This window comes from Diceros bicornis, chromosome 26 (genome assembly GCF_020826845.1).
Source record: "Diceros bicornis minor isolate mBicDic1 chromosome 26, mDicBic1.mat.cur, whole genome shotgun sequence".
Lineage (NCBI taxonomy): Eukaryota > Metazoa > Chordata > Mammalia > Perissodactyla > Rhinocerotidae > Diceros > Diceros bicornis.
In genome coordinates, this window is record NC_080765.1 from 46,063,312 (window position 1) to 46,084,611 (window position 21,300).

The 21,300-nt window shown below is 39.4% G+C and overlaps 1 protein-coding gene across 1 annotated transcript in view; it reads right to left on the minus strand.

Moving 5' to 3' along the window:
- LOC131422039 (ATP-binding cassette sub-family A member 17-like) overlaps window positions 1–21,300 on the minus strand; it is a 123,367-nt gene that overhangs the window by 80,320 nt on the left and 21,747 nt on the right. The window contains 5 exon segments of the mRNA XM_058568892.1: window positions 1,510–1,627; window positions 2,569–2,685; window positions 7,848–8,107; window positions 9,644–9,806; window positions 11,026–11,153. Coding sequence (XP_058424875.1) covers window positions 1,510–1,627; window positions 2,569–2,685; window positions 7,848–8,107; window positions 9,644–9,806; window positions 11,026–11,153 — 786 coding nt within the window.

Consider the following 21,300-nt stretch of genomic DNA (forward strand, 5'->3'; position numbering starts at 1 on the left):
AGGTTTCTTTTATTTATTCTGGATATAAGTTTCTTATGATGTATATTACTTGAGATATTTTCTCCTAGCCTGTGGGTTATCTTTCCACTTTCTTCATGGTATACCCTGAAGCACAAAAGTTTTTAATATTGATAAAGACCAACTTATCAATCTTCTCTTTTATCACTTATGCTTTGGGTGTCATATCTAAGAAATCATTGTCTAACTAAGATCATGAAGATTTATGTCTATATTTTCTTTTAAAAGTTTTATAGTTTTACCTCTTACATTTAGGTTTGAGTTAATTTTTGTGTATGATGCTACGTAGAGGACCAACTTCATTCTTTTGTATGTGGATATCCAGTTGTTCCAGCACCATTTGTTGAAAAAACTATTCCTTGCCTGTTGAATTATCTTGGCCCCTCTGTCAAAAATCAATTGATCATAAACTTTGCTTTGTATGGTATATTTTTGCTTTCACTTGGCACACTTCCCTGCTATTTGCTTCCCACTCTGGTCTTGATTTATTGTGCTTCTGACTCCATTGGTTTTGTCTTTTATTGACAGCCCTCTGATAATTTCTTGTACTTGACTGCAAGTTCAACTTTTCAGGTTTCAACCTTTAGCACCCCTTTAGCTTTAGGTTTCAGGCATCCTTTGATATCCTTTCGTGCTCCAAGCTCCCCTCATAATTCTCTTACTCGACCATCACCACTGTCATTTTTACCCTAAAGCTATAGAGGGGAAGTAGTAGAGTTTGAATCAGGAGATAGTGTCCATTCTCTATCAGGAGACAGATGCCCATTCATCTCTCAAAGAATCCATCTCCATCTTGGCAGAGTCAGTATTTGCCAGGGCCCACATATCAGAATACGCTATTTGATGTATAATATTCACAAATGTAAATAATATACTACCTGGCTTCATTTATACCATACTTTGATTTTTGCCCAAGTTCTCTTAAATCTTCTTTTTTTTTTTTTTTTATCATCAACTGCTGGACCTGTCCTCCATTAATGTTTCTACCTATACCTCTCTAGGTTGAACAACAATTCAATTCTCCTGCACTCTGATTTTGACTCCACTTCCTGTTATTTTTGTCCCTTGTGGTTCATCAATTCTACCAATAGTTTTAGAGGTAACCCCTCCTGACAGACCCAAATTCCTAGGAATTCCTTTCTTACTATGATGTCTTAGAAGCCACCTTACTGTTAGTCCCCAACTTTTCAATCAAGATCTGGAAAATGATCTGCCTAGATGTCTTACTCTTCATTTCCTTCCAAATTGGGACTTATTTGCATCCATTTGAAATGCTATTTAGAAGCCAAATGAAGCTTAAAAACATACACATATGGAGATGTTTCCATATGTCTTTAATGGGGAATAGAATTATACCATTGCTAAAATAACCATAAAAGTGAAAACTTGGCTCTGGAGAAATAACAATACCATAGGTAATGGGACTAGCAATGCTACCAGAAAAAGAAGTCATAAACACACTCCCTGACAGAAAATTGCATCAGGACTCACCTTTTTGGAAGAATGTGCTGATCATGAATGCAAAGAAAATTGTGGCAATGGCAAAGCACATTAGAAAAACAAATATCAAACTAGGGTCACTGTTCCTGAACACTGCCACATTGTTTACCTACAAAACAATCACAGGTGCACATAATTTTTACAGGGAAAGAATGAGAAGAAGGCATAAAATACCCTTAAAACAATGCAGAAATATAAAAAAACAAGATTATCTTAAACTAAACAATATATATAGACTTTTAATGTAGACCTTTGATTCAGCTTCCATTACCTTTTACAAATTATGCTCTGTACATGTATCTTTTTTAAGGAAAGCATAAGTTTAAATTCAATTTTTGACCCAATGTGAATGTTTTATTCTTTAATAAGGGAGTTTATCCCATTTGTTATTATCACTATTACAGATAATTTTAGTATTCCTTTTGATATCTTATGGTCTCCTTTTTTTAATGTTTTCTGGCCATTTTCTTTGTTTTATATATTTTGCTATATAGTCTGGATTTTCTTCCCTTCCTTTGTCCAAATTGCCCCATTTTGGTAATTTAGAAGGTAAATTTTCATATACCCACATAGCAGGTTATAATTTAGTCATTATATGCAAGTTAGCAATTTGGAACACCAAATTCCATTGACAGGATAGAAGGAAAAATTAACACGATAGCATGGGTATAAAAGAATGTTCTTATCTTTTACAACTATTTTCTATTTTCAACTCTTTGTAGAGTATAAAATTTGTAATGTTTTAAAATTTATAAAATATATCTTTTGGAATTCCACTTTCCTAATGAAATTAACCACACTCATATCCGGTACGTGAAGACCAGGGAACTTAAGGGAGGGCAAAGCTTTCCTGGATCCTAAAATCTAAATGCTTATTCCCCCCAAACTTTTAGCAAATACTACCACATATCAACCTGAAGTTTTCTAAGTGTTCATCAATAATTGTGTTTTCATCATCTGTTGAATCTCAGGACCACCACCCACATCACACCAAATTTCTTTCCCACCTCTTCATAGCTTAGCACGTCCTGAAGGACGAGAGACATGTACCTCTGTGCAGAAGAGAATGGTCATGAAAGAAACAACAATGAAGGCAGAAATGAAGAACATGATGAACCAAGCAACCCAGTGTTGCCAGTTGTCCAGTCCCATCATACACATATACTCCTGGAAAATGAAAAAGAACCAGACATTAGTCCAGTGCTCAGTTCCAGCTGGTCTAGTTTAGCTGTCTATTACTGAAACCCCAGCAGACTGAGATGAAGGGTCATATGTGCGTCCTGGGGAGAGGTGGCTAGTGGGGGTGATGGAGACTGAGTGGGTTGGAAAGAGACCTAAAAACCAGTGTGTGGAATGTATCTGGTTTAGATATGGTAGAGATAGGCCTTGTGTTAAAATTATTCTTCTTTTGCAATGGTAAGTATACAGTTAGTTCATTCATTTATTGAACATCTACTATAAGTGAATGGTTCCTATGGTCCTGAGGTTGGAAACTAAACTCCTTGGCATCCTATGCTCTGGTCATACAAAACTTCCTGCAATTCACTGGACACATCATGACCTCTGTTTTTTTTTTCTTCTTACACATGTTGTTCCAACTCGTTTTTTTCTCTTCACCTAGCAAAATCATACTCGATTTTCAAAACCTAGTTCAAGAGTTACCTGCTCTGTGAAGGCTTCTCCGGTCAGCTTTCACATCCTCCACACAGCCATAATATCTATACATTCCATTACCTTAGCTGGGGATTCTTTTGTAACATTTGGCTTTATTGCCATAAATCACCTGAGGGAAAGGACTGTGTCATTTATACCTGTATCTCTAATGCATGTGTCTGGTAAATAAAAACCACTCAATAAATGTTTGATAAAGTGAATAAATGCAAAGCACTGTGCTAGGTACCATGCAGGAAAAATGAAAAATATAAAAGGCAGAGTTACTGCCTTCCAAAAGTTCACAATCTAATACTGGTGATACATATATAATAATATGTAGACAATACACAGACAATAACCCTGTCTACTCCACACTCTAAGTACAGTAATAGCCTTTTTATCTTTTAAGATTGGAACTGGTAGTAGGTTAATGAATCAAAAACAAGTTGGTTAAAGCAGGGAATCACAAAAATGATACACAACTTAAAATTTTATTTTCACTTATAACACATAAATGTATAACATGTGCCAGTATTCTGACATCAGAGCACAAACTCTTCTTTCGATCCTCACTCCAGGATCACAGTCTTGAAAGTGAACTGCCGATGTAAATGCAGGTGTGAAGCAACCTAGTATAGACTCTGTTAGGGTTTTTATATTTTTTCCCCCAAATTTTACAGTTTCACCCACACGAAATTTATAGCATGTCTTTTAGAAAGCTGCCTTACTGAATCTTCCCAAAACAGTCAACTAAACTTTCAAAAGTAACTCCAGTCCATGTCATACATTTACAGAATATTTAATTAAATTACAAATTATTAGAAGGAGTACAGGTACAAAGAGATTTAGGAACAAATCCTGATAAGCATACAACTCAGCAGGTGAGAGGAGATAAGCCTCTGTGTACTAGAGGGTAGCGTACAAGCTGCAGTGTGCTAAGAGCTCCCATCACTCGGAGGTGATGGTGTGTCAGTTAATTTGAGAACTGATTACATGGAGAGCAGTTAAGAAAGCTCCATCTATACTATAATAGAGGTGGAAACAAAATATCATGGGAAGATGGAATGAAAGATTCATGAAATTTAGAAAGGCTTCCTTGGGGCCGGCCCCATGGCATAGTGGTTGAGTGCGCGTGCTCTGCTGCCGGCGGCCCCGGTTCAGATCCTGGGCACGCACCGACGCGCCGCTTGTCGGGCCATGCTGTGGTGGTGTCCCATATAAAGTAGAGGAAGATGGGCATGGATGTTAGCTCAGGGCCAGTTTTCCTCAGCAAAAAGAGGAGGATTGGCATGGATGTTAGCTCAGGGCTGATCATCCTCACACACACACAAACACACTAACTAACTAACTAAATAAATAAATAAATTTAGAAAGGCTTCCTGAAGGAGGTGAACTGCAATATGAATTTTGAAGTGAAGGGCATTCCAGAGGGGCCTACCTACAGGAGGAATAGTATCTAGCATCTATTTGAGGAACAGAAAATGGACCTATTCAACTAGAGCAAAGCACCTGTGCCACAGTCGGAGAAGTGGTCCAGGCAGCTTCTAAATTAAAGACAATCCATTTTAATCCTGCTTACCATTTACATAGTCAGACCAGATCAAAAATAAGTCAACATGAGCTAGTCTAAGAAGGGACTAGCTCTCAGAATACTGGTTGTATTCCGTGTTCAAAGAAGAAAGTGACACCAGTTGCTCCCCCCTCCTCCCAATTCTACCACCTTGGTCCCAGGGACAAGCATTGTCAGGTCATTCTCCCTTAGCAAACAGATCTCATATTAATGACTCCTCCTGAAATATAACTTACTTGCTCCTGGGTCCTTACTAAGGAAGAGTTGAAAGGTTTGGGTTGAGTCTCAGGCTATCATCTGAATAGAAAGGAGAAGCCAACCCCATCAATCCTATCAGCCTCCAAGGCTAAAGTCTTTTATACAACTCCCCAGCAGACTACCTTTTCCAGACAATTCACCCAGCAGAAATAGAGCGTATTTCTCTCTGGCATATTTCATCTAAGATTCCACTTGGAAAAGCTGAGCTTAATTATTAGAAATCTGTTTTACTTTGTTTAGGGAGAGATATTCTTCATCTGAGAATAAAAACAGTTTTTTATTGCTAGGCTGTACTGTCCTATATAAAGTCATCTTGACATTATTAATCTCTCTGTGCCTTAGGTTACCTCCTCTGCTAAATAAAAACAATAGTAGTAGTTATCTCATAGAATTGTGCATCAGCGAAGGTCCCTAAAGGAAATAGATGCTCCACTCAAATTAGAATAATTTGAGGAGAGTTTGTTTGTAACATGCCTAATTACAAACGCGTGCACAGGGATGGGAAACCTTACAGGACAGTGCAGAAACCTAGGGCTAGTGGCAACAGAGTTACCACCACCCTTGGGCCCAAAGAGTGATAAGGAAGAAAGGTTACCAGCACCCAGGAGGGGAAAGAGTCCTGTGGAGCAAGATATCTTCAGAGAGCAGTGACCTTCAGCTAAGGGACAAACTGAGCCCAAAAATGACCTGTAGGGAGAGGGCCCGGGGATGGGGGGACACCCTAACCTCAGCCTCCTACTTCCTTCCTCTGAGGTCCTGCCAGGCTCCCTCCAGTGGGAGCATGTCTTGGAATGCCTGCAGGTCAGCCTTCAGGGAAGAGAGCAAGGTGGAGAACAGTAAAGAGAGGACCTATAGGGCCAAACATAGGATTTCAGCGCAAGCTGTTAGGAGAGTGAAATGAATTAATGGTCTGACAGTGTTTCAGAGGATGCCCAGCACATGGAAAGTACCATATTCAAGTACTATTAAGTCAGCTAACAACAGCATGTTTTATGTTATTTTGTTTTAGTTGGATTTTGTTTCTTGAGTTATTCTAATTTTTTTTTTCTTTTAAAAGGAGAAGTGATCCTATTTACATTTATTATTATAACTGCCATGTTTGGTCTTCTGCTATCTTGTTTAATATTTTACTTTCTGTTCTGTCTGCTTGTGTTTTCCTTTGTTTTCTTTTGGTATATGGACCATATTTTCTTTCTTTTTATTTTCTCCAGTGTTTTAAAAGTTATATGTGCTAATTTTAAATACCATTGGTAATTATTTTCAAGTTTTTCAAAAGCATTCTTTAACCTACATTTGTCCATAGAGCAGATTCAAGCGTGAAATAGGAAACACATGACTAATTCAACGACCTAAGTGCAACCATTTGATGTCCACTCCTTCCCTCCAACAATTTGTTGCTGAAACAACTGACGAACGGGAAAGAGAAATCTCCCTCCCACACCTGGGAACTAAAAGGGGATTCCAACAACACACCTGAAGCTTCTAGTTTCCCAGGGGTTTTCCAGTCGGTGCAGAGCCAGGGCGAGAGGCCTGCCAGTTAGGCCACTGTCCTATTATCATCCATCGCAGCAGAAAGCAGGTTCCCCCTGCCTTTCTACCATGTTAACGTACTCCCACAGGCAGCCTCACCAGGCAGCATTAGTTAGACTGTTCCTTACTACTGAATATGCAAGAAGACAGAGCAAACCAGACATCATCAGTGAGGCCAAGCATGGCTCAGAGAGCCAGTGGCAGACTATTTTAATATATAGTCATAAGAATCAATAAAAGCAGAAGAAAATTAAAGACTGAGTTATTTTTTTTTTTTGCTGAGGAAAATTCACCCTGAGCTAACATCTGTTGCCAATCTTCCACTTTTTTTAAAGTGGTCGTATTTCTTTGTTTTTTTGAGGAAGATTGGCCCTGAGCTAACATCTGTTACCAATCTTCCTCTTTTTTTCTCCCCAAAGCCCCAGTGCATAGTTATATATCCTAGTTGTACGTCCTTCTAGTTCTTCTATGTGGGTTGCTGCCAGAGCATGGCTTGATGAGCATTGAGTAGATCTGTGCCCAGAATCCGAACCGGTGAACCCTGGGCCGCCAAAGCAGAGCACGAAAACTTAACCACTACACCACTGGGCTGGCCCCTCCTCTTTTTTTTTTGCTTGACGAAGGTTAGCCCTGAGCTAACATCTGCGCCAATCTTCCTCTATTTTGTTTGTGGGTCACCGCCAGAGCTTGGCTGTGGGTCACCACTGAGGAGTGGTGTAGGTCCGCACCTGGGGTTGATCCAAATCCACAAACCTGGGCCGCTGAAGTGGAGCGCGCCAAACTAGGCCACGGAGCCTGCCCTGAGAAGATTTTTTAAAAAGAGCAAAAAGTGAGAAGTGACAGGAGAGAGTAGGGAAACAGGGGAGAGCAGAAAGTAGAGTAACTCAGCAGGACCAACCTTGTCTTCAGTTGTGTTTTCCTAGAGAACACTTCCTGTCCGTCGTACAGCAAAATGAGAGGGAGTTAATTTTAGATGACTACTCCTCACCTGTATGTTTATCAGTTAGTCATTCCATAAGCATTTTCTGAGCACCTACATGTGTGAGGCAGTGTGTTAGCAAATCAGGAACCACTAGGCTGAACATTCCCAGTCTAAAAGCAAAGATTCATGTAATAACAACAGATGGCATCACCTAAGTTGCAAGCAGGTTAAAACGATGAAAGAACATCCAAGTTTCAACTCACCTTGGAAGTTGCTCTGATACCTAAGCAACCTCTTACCTGCCTTGCTCTCATTCCTATTCTGGTCACTTTTCATTAACAGCTTCCATATATTCCTGTGCTGCGAGAGGCATACATCCAACATAGATGGATTTACCTTCAGTTTTCTCTCTTTCTCCAGAGCAATGGAATTGATGATGATGAGCTCGATGCAGATGAAGCTGAGCAGGAGGAGAAGAGGGAACTCATTCTGAAGGACCAGGGAGAAGTTGTCCTGGACATGGGCTCCATATGGGAATCTCTTCACAAGCACATGGAGATTCTCAAACATCTTGGTTGTCTCGTTATGAGCATGGTACTGCATGATGGCTTTATCCACAGCATGTTGTATGGCCAGGAAGCCTTCTTTGTTGTATCCTACATGAGAAAACAGTGGATATCAAGCATAAGAGATTAAGAAAGACTAAAGATGCAAAACAATTGATAATTCAGATGGATCATGGTTAGCGATTCATACAGACAGGAGTGGGAAAGGCATCCCTACAGTCCACATGCTGCAATATGGAAGAAAGAGCAGAAAGTCACAAGGGGACCCCTGTGGCTGAGTGATGGCACCTGTTATTAGAAAATAGGGCAAAGTAGTCCTCAGCAGCATAACAAGGGATACCCAATACAACAATCTTCCAGTGTGGGGCCACATCTTCTCCCCTAAGTACTCAGGCTTCAGGGAAAGGGTGCCTGTTCTGCAGTTTTGATCATCCAGCACATACAAGATGGTTAAATTCAAAGCACTTAGAAGACACAGCCCCTCTCACCTGCTATGACCTGTCTCTGAGTTGTCACTGCTGTAGTCTGAAGATTATGGTCACTGAATTTTGCTGCCAAGCCTCAAAAGCAGTGTTTACCATAAGCAACCCTTGTTTCAATACAGCATAGTTGGTGTGCTGAGGTCAGCTTTTGGGAAAAATAGGTTGAAAGGCAAAGGTCCCTGGTTTTGGAGTCTTCTAAGAAACAACGGGCCACACCTCCAAGGGAGGGTTACCAGCCCTCTATACAGGCAGAGCCGGGGTGGGCTACATCAGCATTAGAGTAGAGGTGACTAGGGTCTTCCAATGGCCTAGACCTAGGCAGACCTCTAGGTCTGTCAGGATGAAAAAGGAAGGAACAAATTGTTGATGATAAAATTCTGGGAACTGTTACACATTCTCGATTGTGTGTAGGAGAATTTCCACTGCAGAACTGCTGATATCTTTTCTAGAATCACATGAAACTGTAAGCCCTTGGACTTGGATTCCCACTTGGTGGGCTTGCAGGCCCAAGGCTTCAAGCCAATTGTGTGGTCATCCTACAACATGGTGCAGATTGTCAGTTGAATTTTCTAAGAGCAGTTAGTTCCCTAGAGGGTGGTCACTCTAAGCCCCTCTCAAACAGGGAGACTAAAAATCTACAGTGAAGTGGAGAGCGAGTCCTTCAGGAGAGGATTGGTTCACGGGCCTCAGTCAGGAATATGATGCTTATTGTAGAGAAGACAGGATAAGCAGGTCTCCATGTAGTCCCACTACTTCCTTGTAATCTGCAGAAAGCTAAAGGCATATATACATCTTTATAAACAGAAAAGTTAATACCTACAGAAACATAAAGATGGGACTTGCACTCCTTGTTCCTGTAAAATGCTTCCATCTTTCCCTCAAACAATTAAATGTTATTACAAAAAAACAATCAAATACACAACTGCTGGTTTAACTTACTCTAGAATGTAAGCATTTTACTGAATGCCACATTTCTAAATGTAACTCCTTCAACCTCTTCTGAAATGTTAGTTTAGCAAGTGTTCAGACAGCAAATATACAACAAACAAAAACAAAACAAAAACAAAAACAAAAATAGCATCACAAATATGTGCAGCAGGATGAAAGTGGCCTTGCTCATGGTAACACACATAGACTTCCTCACCAGGAGATCCCCCATCAGAATATGCAAAGTTCCGGGGTTCTTGGCTTGGATTAGGAGGATAAAGTAAGGATGTGCTCCAGCCTTCTACATCATCTTGGTGGTATATTAGCCTCGAGAATAAATAATTCCTCTGAATGCTACTGAAGCGCAAGTGATACTTAACCTATGAAGAACAAAGAGAAAACAAATTTGGTCCTGGGATCCTGAAACTCAGAAAAGGCACAGGACAGAGCAAAGGTGTGCTTGACGTCAGCTGTGACTGGAGAAAAGGTGCCCACACTGGCAGATGTGCTCTGGGGAGCACACTGTAGCAGTAGTCTTCCCTGCATTTTGCTGTGACCATCCTAGCAAACAGACAAGGACCTTCTAAGCCCCCTTCAGGAAGGGAGTGCTGCAGAATAATTCTGAGCGTGGGCTCTGGAGCCAGACCACCCGGATCCAAGCCCCAAATCTCCTACTGAATATCCATGGCACTTTGGGCAAGTTTTTAATCTTCTTGCCTCAGTTTCCTCATCAGTAAAATGGGGATGATGTTAATAGTACCTCAGAGCTGCTGTAGGATCAAGTGAGATGGTCTCTGTGATGTGCCTGGTATTAGTAAGTGCTCGAAAACTGTTGCTGGTTATTCTATTAACACGTCTGTCTCCATCTACCAACATCTTATGCAAGTTCTAACAATTAATCATTAGATAGACTGTGTAGCACAAAACAAAAGCTATACATTAGTGGTTTTCCCATCCCCAAATAGAAACCAAATATCTTTATGTTTAAAACACTGCCTTTTCCTTAAACATACAAACAAACAAACAAACAGACCTACAGTATCTTAAGTCTGTGAGATTAGTAATAATGATAACAACAACTAATCTTTCTGGAAAATGCCTCTGTTCCAGGCTCTCTTCTAAGCACTTTACAGGCATAAATTCGTTTAATCCTCACAAAAGCTCTCTGAGTTAGGAACAATATTATTAATCCCACTATATTGATAAGGAAACTGAGGCCCAGAAATGTTAGTAGCTGTCCCAAGGTTAGACAGCTAGTAAGTTCAGAGCTGGGATTCCAGTCTTTGGAGTCTGGCGTTGGAGCTTGCTTCTGTAATCAAGCCATTGAACAAATGCCATCCTGTACTCTCAGGATAGAGGCTTGCTCTGAATAAGTCTTCTCTTTTAAAGAATCTGAAAACTGGAAGGGACCTCAAAGTCCAGGTTGTAAGATGTGAAATCAGGAGCATTCTCTTATCTCCTTTGGAAACAAGATGGCAGCCAGCTGACAAAGCTGACACAGAGGAAAGAGAGGGGCAACTCAGGTAACAAAACTCCTTAACGAACTCATGCTCAAGGCTGGGTAGCAGGATAAGATTGTTACGGAAAAGATGTTCTTACCTCAAGTGGCAAGGGTTCCTTGCTGTCATTGAAACTATGATCAAAAACAATTCCAGTCAATACATAGAAAGCTTTGGGATCCTGAATTATGTAACTTTCAAATGAAGGCACTGAAGAATAGCCTAGAACTACAGAGGGAAAAATCCAATCAGTGAGTGGTTGGCGGGAAGGCAAATGCTGCCCAACTACCCCCTTTCTACCTAAGGAGATATGGGACTGCCAGCTTCTCACCTGACGGGTGGCAAACCTCATTCACTCACTCATTCATTCTGCAAACACACAAGCACACACACGATGCCCAGAGCTATGAGATGCAGTGGGGATACAAACTCAAATGCTAACGGTCTAAACCTCTGTTTGGTTCTGAGAGCTCTTGTGTTCCAGTTCTTCTTAGCTAGGTAGCACTTAGGGCTACAGTCCACGGAACACAATGCTTATTCATGTTAATGAGGAAATATTGCTCTATTTCCGCCTTCTTTCTCTTCACGGTTACAACAATCAAAAGTGGGAAACAGGGGCCGGCCCCGTGGCGCAAGCAGTTAAGTGCGCGCGCTCCTCTGCGGCGGCCCGAGGTTTGCTGGTTCGGATCCCGGGCGCGCACCAACACACCGCTTGTTAAGCGATGCTGTGGCAGCGTCCCATATAAAGTGGAGGAAGATGGGCACAGATATTAGCCCAGGGCCAGTCTTCCTCAGCAAAAAAGAGGAGGATTGGCATCGGATGTTAGCTCAGGGCTGGTCTTCCTCACACACACACACACAAAAAGAAGTGGGAAACAAAATCACGAAGAAATCTAGCTGCTCTGATGAGAGACATAATTTCTATATCACCTGCGCTCACATTCAACTATTTAATACAGGATCCTCCTTGAAAATAATTCTTCCTCAGAATGTTGAAGGTGTTACTCCATAATTTAGCCTGCAGTATTGCTGAATGTAATGACTAATTCCTTGTAGGTAACCAGTTTTCCTTCTCTGAAAGCATGTAGGATTTCTGTTCCTTTATCCTGGATTCCGAAATATTGCTAATTTGGGTCCAAGTTTGCCCTCTTTTGTTTTCCTGCTGGGAACTAGTGAGCCTGTTCAATCTGAAAATGCAGATGCTTTTTCAGAAATCTTTTCCATATTGCTTTGTTTTCCTCCCCTGAGTTGTCTCCTTTTCTTCCTTTTAGAAATCCCAGTAGATGAAGGTGGGACTTCTGGATCTGGCCTTCATGTCTATCACCTTGTCTTTCATATTCTCCATTTCCTTGTCCTTTTGCTTCACATCTCAGAGGCTTCCTTGACTTTATCTTCTAGGTCACCAATTGGACTTCAAACACGTCCATTCTATTACTTCTGTGAAAGTTATTTTGATAACCATTTTTAATTTCCAAGTCCTCTTTCAGTTTCTTTCACTGTTTCCTTTTCAGAGGAGTCCAGTTTTGTTTTGGAGTGTCAATATTTTCTTAATTGTCTCTGAGAATACTAATGAGAATTTTTTATTAACTAGATTAAAAAAATAGGGCAGGTTGGGGCCAGTCCCGTGGTGCAGCGGTTAAGTGCGTGTGCTCCGCTGCCGGCAGCCTGGGTTCAGATCCCGGGTGTGCAATGACGCACTGCTTGTCAGGCCATGCTGTGGCGGTGTCCCACATAAAGTGGAGGAAGATTGGCACGAATGTTAGCTCAGGGCTGATCTTCTTCACCAAAAAAAAAAAAAAATAGGGCATGCACATGGTAAAAAATTCTAATGATACTAAAAGTTAAATGCAGAAGAGTCATTCACCTACCACAGGTCCCCGATTCACCCATCATGACACAATCTCTGTAAGCCAATTTTTTTGTATGTTCTAAAAAAAAGTCTATGAGTAATGCTTCTGGCCATGCTGTAGTAACAGAGACTGGATTTACCCTGCTACCATAAATAACAAGAAAACTGGACAAAAAAAATGAATCAAGGTTTTCAGACCATGGACAATAAGTAGCACAGCATTATGATCCTTGAGAAAAGAGAAACAAATGAAGTGACCACTAAGATTGCCCTGGTTTTCTGTTTGGAGGCACTTTTCAGACCATAGGACGGGGAGGGGAATCCCAAGCAGAACACAGTTATTCAGCTGAGTTGACAGACAGGAGTTAGTGTTCAAAGAGTCTGAAGTGGCTGAAAGTTGCAGGGCAGAGTTCCAAAGAGTAGAAGACAATGCAGAGAAATAGCCCTAGAAATCTGCACAGAGGACCCCTTTAAAGAATACTAAGACACACCTTGCCTGGGTGACCGGGGAGGTATGAGCTAAATGGTGCCCAGAGCCCACTTAAGACCAGGAGGCATTTGAGTTCTGACCAACTAGTGTGGACAGTCCTTGGTGATCACTTGAGGCATTCAGAAGAGACCCCAGAAGAATCACATCTTAGTAGTGGGATAAATTATCTTTAAAGTAAAAGCTATTTTACACTTTTCCCCAAAAAAAGGTTGAAAACTAATCTTGAAAAGCTTGTTGATGAAACTGAACTTTAACTTTCTACCAGAACAAAACCCATTCTTTAAAGAAGAACAACCCTTGTTCCACAAAATTTGAGACTTCATCCTGGTTTCAAATTGTGTGAGCAAGACTTAAATTCTTTCTCTTCTTTCCTCAGCAATACTTCCTTGATGTCTTAAGACAGAAGCTAGCAGTTCCTGGACTATAGACTTTCCAGTTAAAGTTTGAATTGAACAACAAGGGCCATATCTCTTAACCTCCCTGCCATATTTCATCTTTTTCTCTCTCTGTGTTGCATTCCGAAACTTTTCTTCAGATCTGTCTTTCAGTTCACTAGTTTTAGCTTCAGCTGAGCTTTACATTTTAATCATTTTTCATTTCTAGAAGTTCTATTTCTTTCTTTTTTTTTTCCTCAAGTCTGCTAGGTGACTGTTTATAGTGACATGCTATCCACAAATACTTTCAGCTTGTCTTCTATTTCTTTAAATCTAGTAAAAATAGCGATTTTATAATGTGAGACTAATAATTCCATGATCTGAAATCTTTCTAGTTCTTTTTCTGCTGTCTGTTTCAGTCCAAGTCTCACTCTGTAGTATAAGAGGTTTTCTGTTTTTGGATAACCAGCTGATGTGAATTCGAGCTACAAATCTCAAGGATGGGTGCCCCTGCTGCTGTGCTCAGTTCTGAAGCAACTTTCCTTGCAGTCCCTCAGGTGTGGGAGTGAGGTATGTGTTCTTCTGGCTCAATCTTACACTAAAGGTATAGGCATTTGGGGTCCCATCTTTATGGGGAGATGGTCTCCCACCTTGAATTGGCCCTGACTTTTTCTTTTTTCCCTCTGTGCATTACAAGGCTATGAAAACTACAGCTCAGTTTCCCCTAGTATGATGTATGTTTTATCAAATGCAATTGAGGTTTTCCATTGACCTCTTTGGGTTCTTTCTCTCACCTAGATTTTTTTATTCAGGAAAATATCTAAGAATATGGAAATATGTTAATGATATGGTAAGTAAAAAGCAGGCTACAAAATAGTTCACACAAGATGATCCTATTTCTGTTTATTTACATGGTTAGAAAAAATGCAGGAAGGGTGGATACCAAGAATTTAAATAGCACTTATAAGTGGGTAATAGGATTATGAGTGAATTTTCCTTTTTTCCTATGTATGGGTTTGTTTTTCTTTTCCGTTCTTTTGTTTTCTTAGTCTTACTTAGGTTTGTTTTTATTTTTATTTTTTTATTTTTTGCTGGGGAATATTTGCTGTGAGCTAACATCTGCTGCCAATCTTCCTCTTTTTTTTTCCTCCCCAAAGTCCCAGTACATAGATGTATATCCTAGTTGTAAGTCATTCTAGTTCTTCTATGTGAGCCTCTGCCACAGCATGGCAACTGACAGACAGGTGGTGTCGTTCCATGATGGGCAAGCCAACCTGGGCTGCCGAAGAAGTGAGTACCGAACTTTAACCACTAGGCCATCAGGGCTGGCTCTAGGTTTCTTTTTAAAGACACACACATATTTGGTTAAATTGTGAAAAATAGCATACATACAGCAAGGTATATAAAACACAGATGTTCAGTTTATGAACAGTCATAAAATTAACATCCAAGTAATTACCCCTTGGATCAAGAAATAAAATATTTACCCTAGATTTTCTTTGTCTGATAGTTCCTTACTATCTATCTAGTTCTTTAATGCTTTCAAGAACATGTTTTTAATATTTAATTTTAATCAGCATTTGTTTTTCAACAGAAGGGTTGGTCCAAATAACCTAGTCTGCCATATTACCAGAAACAGAACAGCAATAATCTGTTTCCCAGAAATTCCCAGGAAAAATCTTAGTGTTTCCTTGACTCTTACTGAGTTAAGTGTCCTCCCTGGACAAATCACCATAGGAGGGGGACTGCCAAGCGCAGACTGGTGTAGACACAGATTACATGACTCATCCTGTGCCAAGGGTGGAGACATCATGGGCTGAGAGTGGGAGAGGGATAAAGCCCCCAGGGAGAAATAGGCTGTGCATATATCAAAACGGTGAGTAGATGCTGGGAAGAAAAAAAAAAAACAGATATCTACCACAGTTTGGAAGGGATTTTCAAACTACTGTTTGTTGTTACTTCTGGGGTAGAAGATTTGTCTAAGGGAATGGCATGAAGAAGGAAATTTAATTTTTATTCCTTATCTTTTTATATTGTTTGAAAATTTCAATGCAAAGAATTCTTGTATTTATTGTAAATTTTGAGGGTTTTTTTTAAATTTTAAATTTCAGAAAAATACATCCCAAATCGTTAACAAAGAATTCTTCTGGGAAGTGGGATTAGGGATGGAAATTTTAACTTTTTACTTGAAACACTGTATTGTTTCATGTATCATTTTTTTATTGATTTCATAATAGTTTATAACATTGTGAAACTTCAGTTGTACATTATTGTTTGTCAGTAACCATATAAATGCGTCCCTTCACCCCTTGTGCCTACCCCCCAACCCTCTCCCCCCTGGTAACCACCAAACTGTTCTTTCTTTCTGTGTGTTAATGTATCTTCCACATATGAGTGAAATCATACGGTGTCTGACTTTGTCTGGCTTATTTCGCATAGCATTGCATTCTCCAGGTCCATCCATGTTGTTGCAAAAGGGACGATTTTGTCTTTTTTTTTTAGGGCTGAGTAGTATTTCATTGTGTATATATACCACATCTTGTTTATCCAATCATCAGTTGAGGGACACTTGGATTGCTTCCACTTCTTGGCTATAATGAATTAATGCTGCAATGAACATAGGGGTGCACAAGCCTCTTTGGATTGTTGATTTCAGGTTCTTTGGATAAATTCCCAGTAGTGGGATAGCTGGATCATAAGGTATTTCTATTTTTAATTTTTTGAGGAATATGCATACTGTTTTCCATAGTGGCTGCACCAGTTTGCATTCCCACCAGCAGTGAATGAGGGTTCCCATCTCTCCATAACATCTCTAACATTTGTTATTTTCTGTCTTGGTAATTATAGCCACTCTAACAGGTGTAAGGTGATATCTTAGTGTAGTTTTGATTTGCATGTCCCTGATGATTAGTGATGCTGAACATCTTTTCATGTGCCTATTGGCCATCTGTATATCTCTCTTGGGAAAATGTCTGTTCATATCCTCTGCCCATTTTTTGATCAAGTTGTTTGTTTTTTTGTTGTCAGTTGTATGAGTTCTTTATACATTATGGAGATTAACCCCTTATCAGATATATGATTTGCAAATATTTTCTCCCAGCTGGTGGGTTGTCTTTTCATTTTGACCCTGGTTTCATTTGCCTTGCAGAAGCTCTTCAGTCTGATGAAGTCCCACCTGTTTTGTTGTTGTTGTTTCCCTTGTCTGAGTAGACATGGAATTCGAAAAGATCCCTCTATGACCGATGTCAAAGTGTGTATTGCCTATATTTTCTTCCAGAAGTTTTACAGTTTCAGGTCTTACCTTCAAGTCATTCATCCATTTGAGTTAATTTTTGTGCATGGCAAAAGAAAATGGTCTACTTTCATTCTTCTGCATGTGGCTGTCCAGTTTTCCCAGCACCATTTATTGAAGAGACTTTCCTTTCTCCACTGTATGTTCTTAGCTCCTTTACTGAAGATTAGCTGTCCGTAGATGTGTGCTTTTATTTCTGGGATTTCAATTCTGTTCCATTGATCTGTGTGTCTGTTTTTGTACCAGTACCATGCTGTTTTAATTATTATAGCTTTGTAGTATATTTTCAAGTCAGGGATTGTGATGCCTCCAGCTTTATTCTTTTTTCTCAGGATTGCTTTAGCTATTCAGGGTCTTTTGTTGCCCCATATGAATTTTAGTATTCTTTGTTCTATTTCTGTGAAGAATGTCATTGAGATTCTGATTGGGATTACATTGAATCTGTAGATTGCTTTAGGTAGTATGGACATTTTAACTATGTTTATTCTTCCAATCCATGTGCATGGGATATCTTTCCATTTCTTTATGTCATCATCAATTTCTTTCAATAATGTCTTATAGTTTTCATTGTATAGGTCTCCTTGGTTATAATAAATAAACCTCCTTGGTTAAATTTATTCCTAGATATTTTATTCCCTTTGTTGCAATTGTAAACAGGACTGTCTTCTTGAGTTCTCTTTCTGTTAGTTCATTATTAGGGTGTAGAAATGTAACCGATTTTTGCAAGTTGATTTTGTACCCTGCAACTTTGCTGTAGTTGTTGATTATTTCTAATAGTTTTCCGATGGATTCTTTAAGGTTTTCTATATATAAAATCATGTCGTCTGCAAACAGCGAGAGTTTCACTTCTTCGTTGCCTATTTGGATTCCTTTTATTCCTTTTTCTTGCCTAATTGCTCTGGCCAAAACCTCCAGTACTATGTTGAATAAGAGTGGCGAGAGTGGGCACCTTTGTCTTCCTCCTGTTCTCAGAGGAATGGCTTTCAGTTTTTCCCCGTTGAGTATGATGTTGGCTGTGGGTTTGTCATATATGCCCTTTATTATGTTGAGGTACTTTCCTTCTATACCCATCTTGTTGAGAGTTCTTATCATAAATGGATGTTGGATCTTGTCAAATGCTTTGTCTGCATCTATTGAGATGATCATGTGGTTTTTATTCCTCATTCTGTTAATGTGGTGTATTACATTGATTGATTTGCAGATGTTGAGCTATCCCTGTGTCCCTGGTATAAATCCCACTTGATCGTGGTGTATGGTCTTTTTAATATATTGCTGTATTTCGGTTTGCCAATATTTTGTTGAGGATTTTTGCATTTATGTTCATCGGCAATATTGGCCTCTAATTTTCCTTGTTTGTATTGTCCTTGTCTGGCTTTGATATCAGGGTGATGTTGGCCTTGTAGAATGTGTTAGGAAGTGTTCCATCTTCCTGTATTTTTTGGAATAGTTTGATAAGGATAGGTATTAAATCTTTTGACTGTTTGGTAAAATTCTCCAGAGAAGCCATCTGGTCCTGGACTTTTATTTTGTGGCAGGTTTGTGATTACTGTTTCAATCACTTTACTTGTGATTGGTCTAGTCAGATTGTCTATTTCTTCCTGATTTTGTTTTGGAAGGTTGTATGAGTCTATGATTTTGTCTGCTTCTTCTAGATTTTCCAATTTGTTGGCATATAGTTTTGCATAGTATTCTCTTATAATCCTTTCTATTTCTGTGGTATCCATTGTAATTTCTCCTCTTTCATTTCTAATTTTATTTGAGCCTTCTCTCTTTTCTTCTTAGTGAGTCCAGCTAAGGATTTGTCAATTTTGTTTATTTTCTCAAAGAATCAGCTCTTTGTTTCATTGATCCTTTCTACTGTTCTTGTTTGTTTCAATTTCATTTATTTCTGCTCTAATTTTTATTATTTCCCTCCTTCTGCTGACTTTGGGCTTTGTTTGTTCTTCTGCTTCTAATTCTGTTAGGTGTAGTTTAAGAATGCTTATTTGGGATTTTTCTTGTTTGTTAAGATGGGCCTGTATTGCTATGTGTTTCCCTCTCAGGGACCACTTTATCTGCATCCCATATGAGTTGGTACGGTGTATTTTCATTTTCATTTGTCTCCAGATATTTTTTGATTTCTCCTTTAATTTATCGAATGATCCATTGGTTGTTCAGTAGCATGTTGTTTAGTCTCCACATCTTTGTCACTTTCCCAGTTCTTTTCTTGTAGTTGATTTCTAGTTTCATGGCATTGTAGTCAGAAAAGATGCTTGTTGTGATTTCAATCTTCTTAAATTTATAGAGGCTTGCCTTGTTTCCCAACATATAGTCTATCCTTGAGAATGTTCCACGTGCACTTGAGAAGAATGTGTAATCTGCTGTCTTTTGATGGAGTGCTCTCTATATATCTATTGAGTCCATCTTGTCTAGATTTTCATTTAAGTCCATTATTTCCTTATTGACTTTCTGTCTGGATTAGCTATCCGTCGATGTAAGCGGGGTGTTAAGATCCCCTACTATTATTGTGTTGTTGTTAATATCTCCTTTTAGGCTTGTTAATAGTTGCTTTATGTACTTTGGTGCTCCTACCTTGGGTGCATAAGTGATATGTCTTCTTGGTGGAGTGTCCCTTTTATCATTATATATTGTCCCTCTATGTCTCTCATTACCTGTTTTATCTTGAAGTCTACTTTGTCTGATATAAGTATGGCAACACCTGCTTTCTTCAGTTTGCCATTATCTTGGAGTATTTTCTTCCATCCTTTCACTCTGAGCCTGTGTTTGTCTTTAGAGCTGAGATGTGTTTCCTGGAGGCAGCATATTGTTGGATCTTGTTTTTTAATCCATCCTGCCACTCTGTGTATTTTGATTAGAGAATTAAATCCATTTACATTTAGAGTGATTATTGATATCTGAGGGCTTAATGTTGCTATTTTATCGCTCATTTTCTGGTTCTTCTGCATTTCCTTCGTGTCTTGTCCCATGTTTTTCAGACTACCAATTCAGTTTGGTAGTTCTGTATGAAAATTTTCTTAGTTTTACCTTTATTTATCACACGTATTTTTGTTTTGATTATTTGTTTAGTGGTTACCATGAAGTTTGTATAAAAAAGTCTCGTGGATGAGATAGTCCATTTTCTGATGGCCTCTTATTTCCTCAGACTAAGTCAATTCCATCCCTTTACTCCTCCCCTTCTAAGTTATTATTGTCACAACTTATTCCATCTTATGTTGTGAGTTTGTAGTTACAATGATGAGGTTATATTTATTTTTGGTGTTTTCCTTCCCTTTATCTTTTGTGCTATAATTAAGTGTTTACTAACCTATTCTGATAGCTGAAATTTTTCTGATTTTGTCTACCTACTTTTCCCCTTGCTCAAGGCTTTGTATCTCCTTTCTCTCTTTTTTTTTTCAGGCATGAAGGCCTTCTTGAGCATTTCTTGTAGTGGGGGGTCTTGTGGCAATGAACTCCTTTAGCTTTTGTTTATCTAGGGAAATTATTATTTCTCCATCATATTTGAAGGATATTTTCACTGGATAGAGTATTCTCGGCTAAAAGTTTTTGTCTTTCAGAATTTTGAATATCTCATTCCACTCTCTCCTAGCCTGTAAAGTTTCCCCTTTCCCCCACTCTTCTCCCTCTAGAATACCTATAATCCTTATGTTGCATTTCCTAATTGAGTGGGATATTTCTTGGAGATTTCCTTCATTTCTTTTTAGTCTTAGTTCTCTCTCCTTTTCCATCTGGAGCATTTCTGCATTCCTATCCTCTATATCACTAATTCTTTCCTCCATGTTGTCAGCTCTGTTCTTTAAAGATTCCAGATTTTTCTTTATCTCCTCTATTGTGTTATTCACCTCCAACATTTGTGATTGGTTTTTCTTTATAGTTTCAATCTCTTTTGTGAAGAAGTTCCAGATTTCATTGAACTATCTGTATTTTCTTGTAACTTGTTGAGCTTTTTTATGATAGCTATTTTGAGTTCTCTGTCATTTAGATTATAAATTTCTGTGCATTCAGGATTGATTGCTGGGTGCTTGCCATTTTCCTTGTGGTCTGGAGATTTAATATATTTTTGCGTACTGTTTGAGAGCATGGGCTTGTTTTTCCTCATACTGATAATATCTGGTCGCACCTTCCACCTGCCGCCACTGGGTGGGGGTCAACAGCTGTGTATTCCGAGCCCACTGCAATCTGCAGGTGCTCTGGCTGACTGGCTGAGCCGAAGCATCGTGTGGGGGAAGGGGCTCTTTCTTTCGCCTGCCCGATCCTGGGGCCTTCTCACTCTTCCTTCGCTATCTGCTCTCCTGGGATGCTAGCTTGATGAAGACACTCCTGCAATAGTTCAGTCCCCTCCATGTGGGAGTTTCCCATGGGCTGTGAGGGAG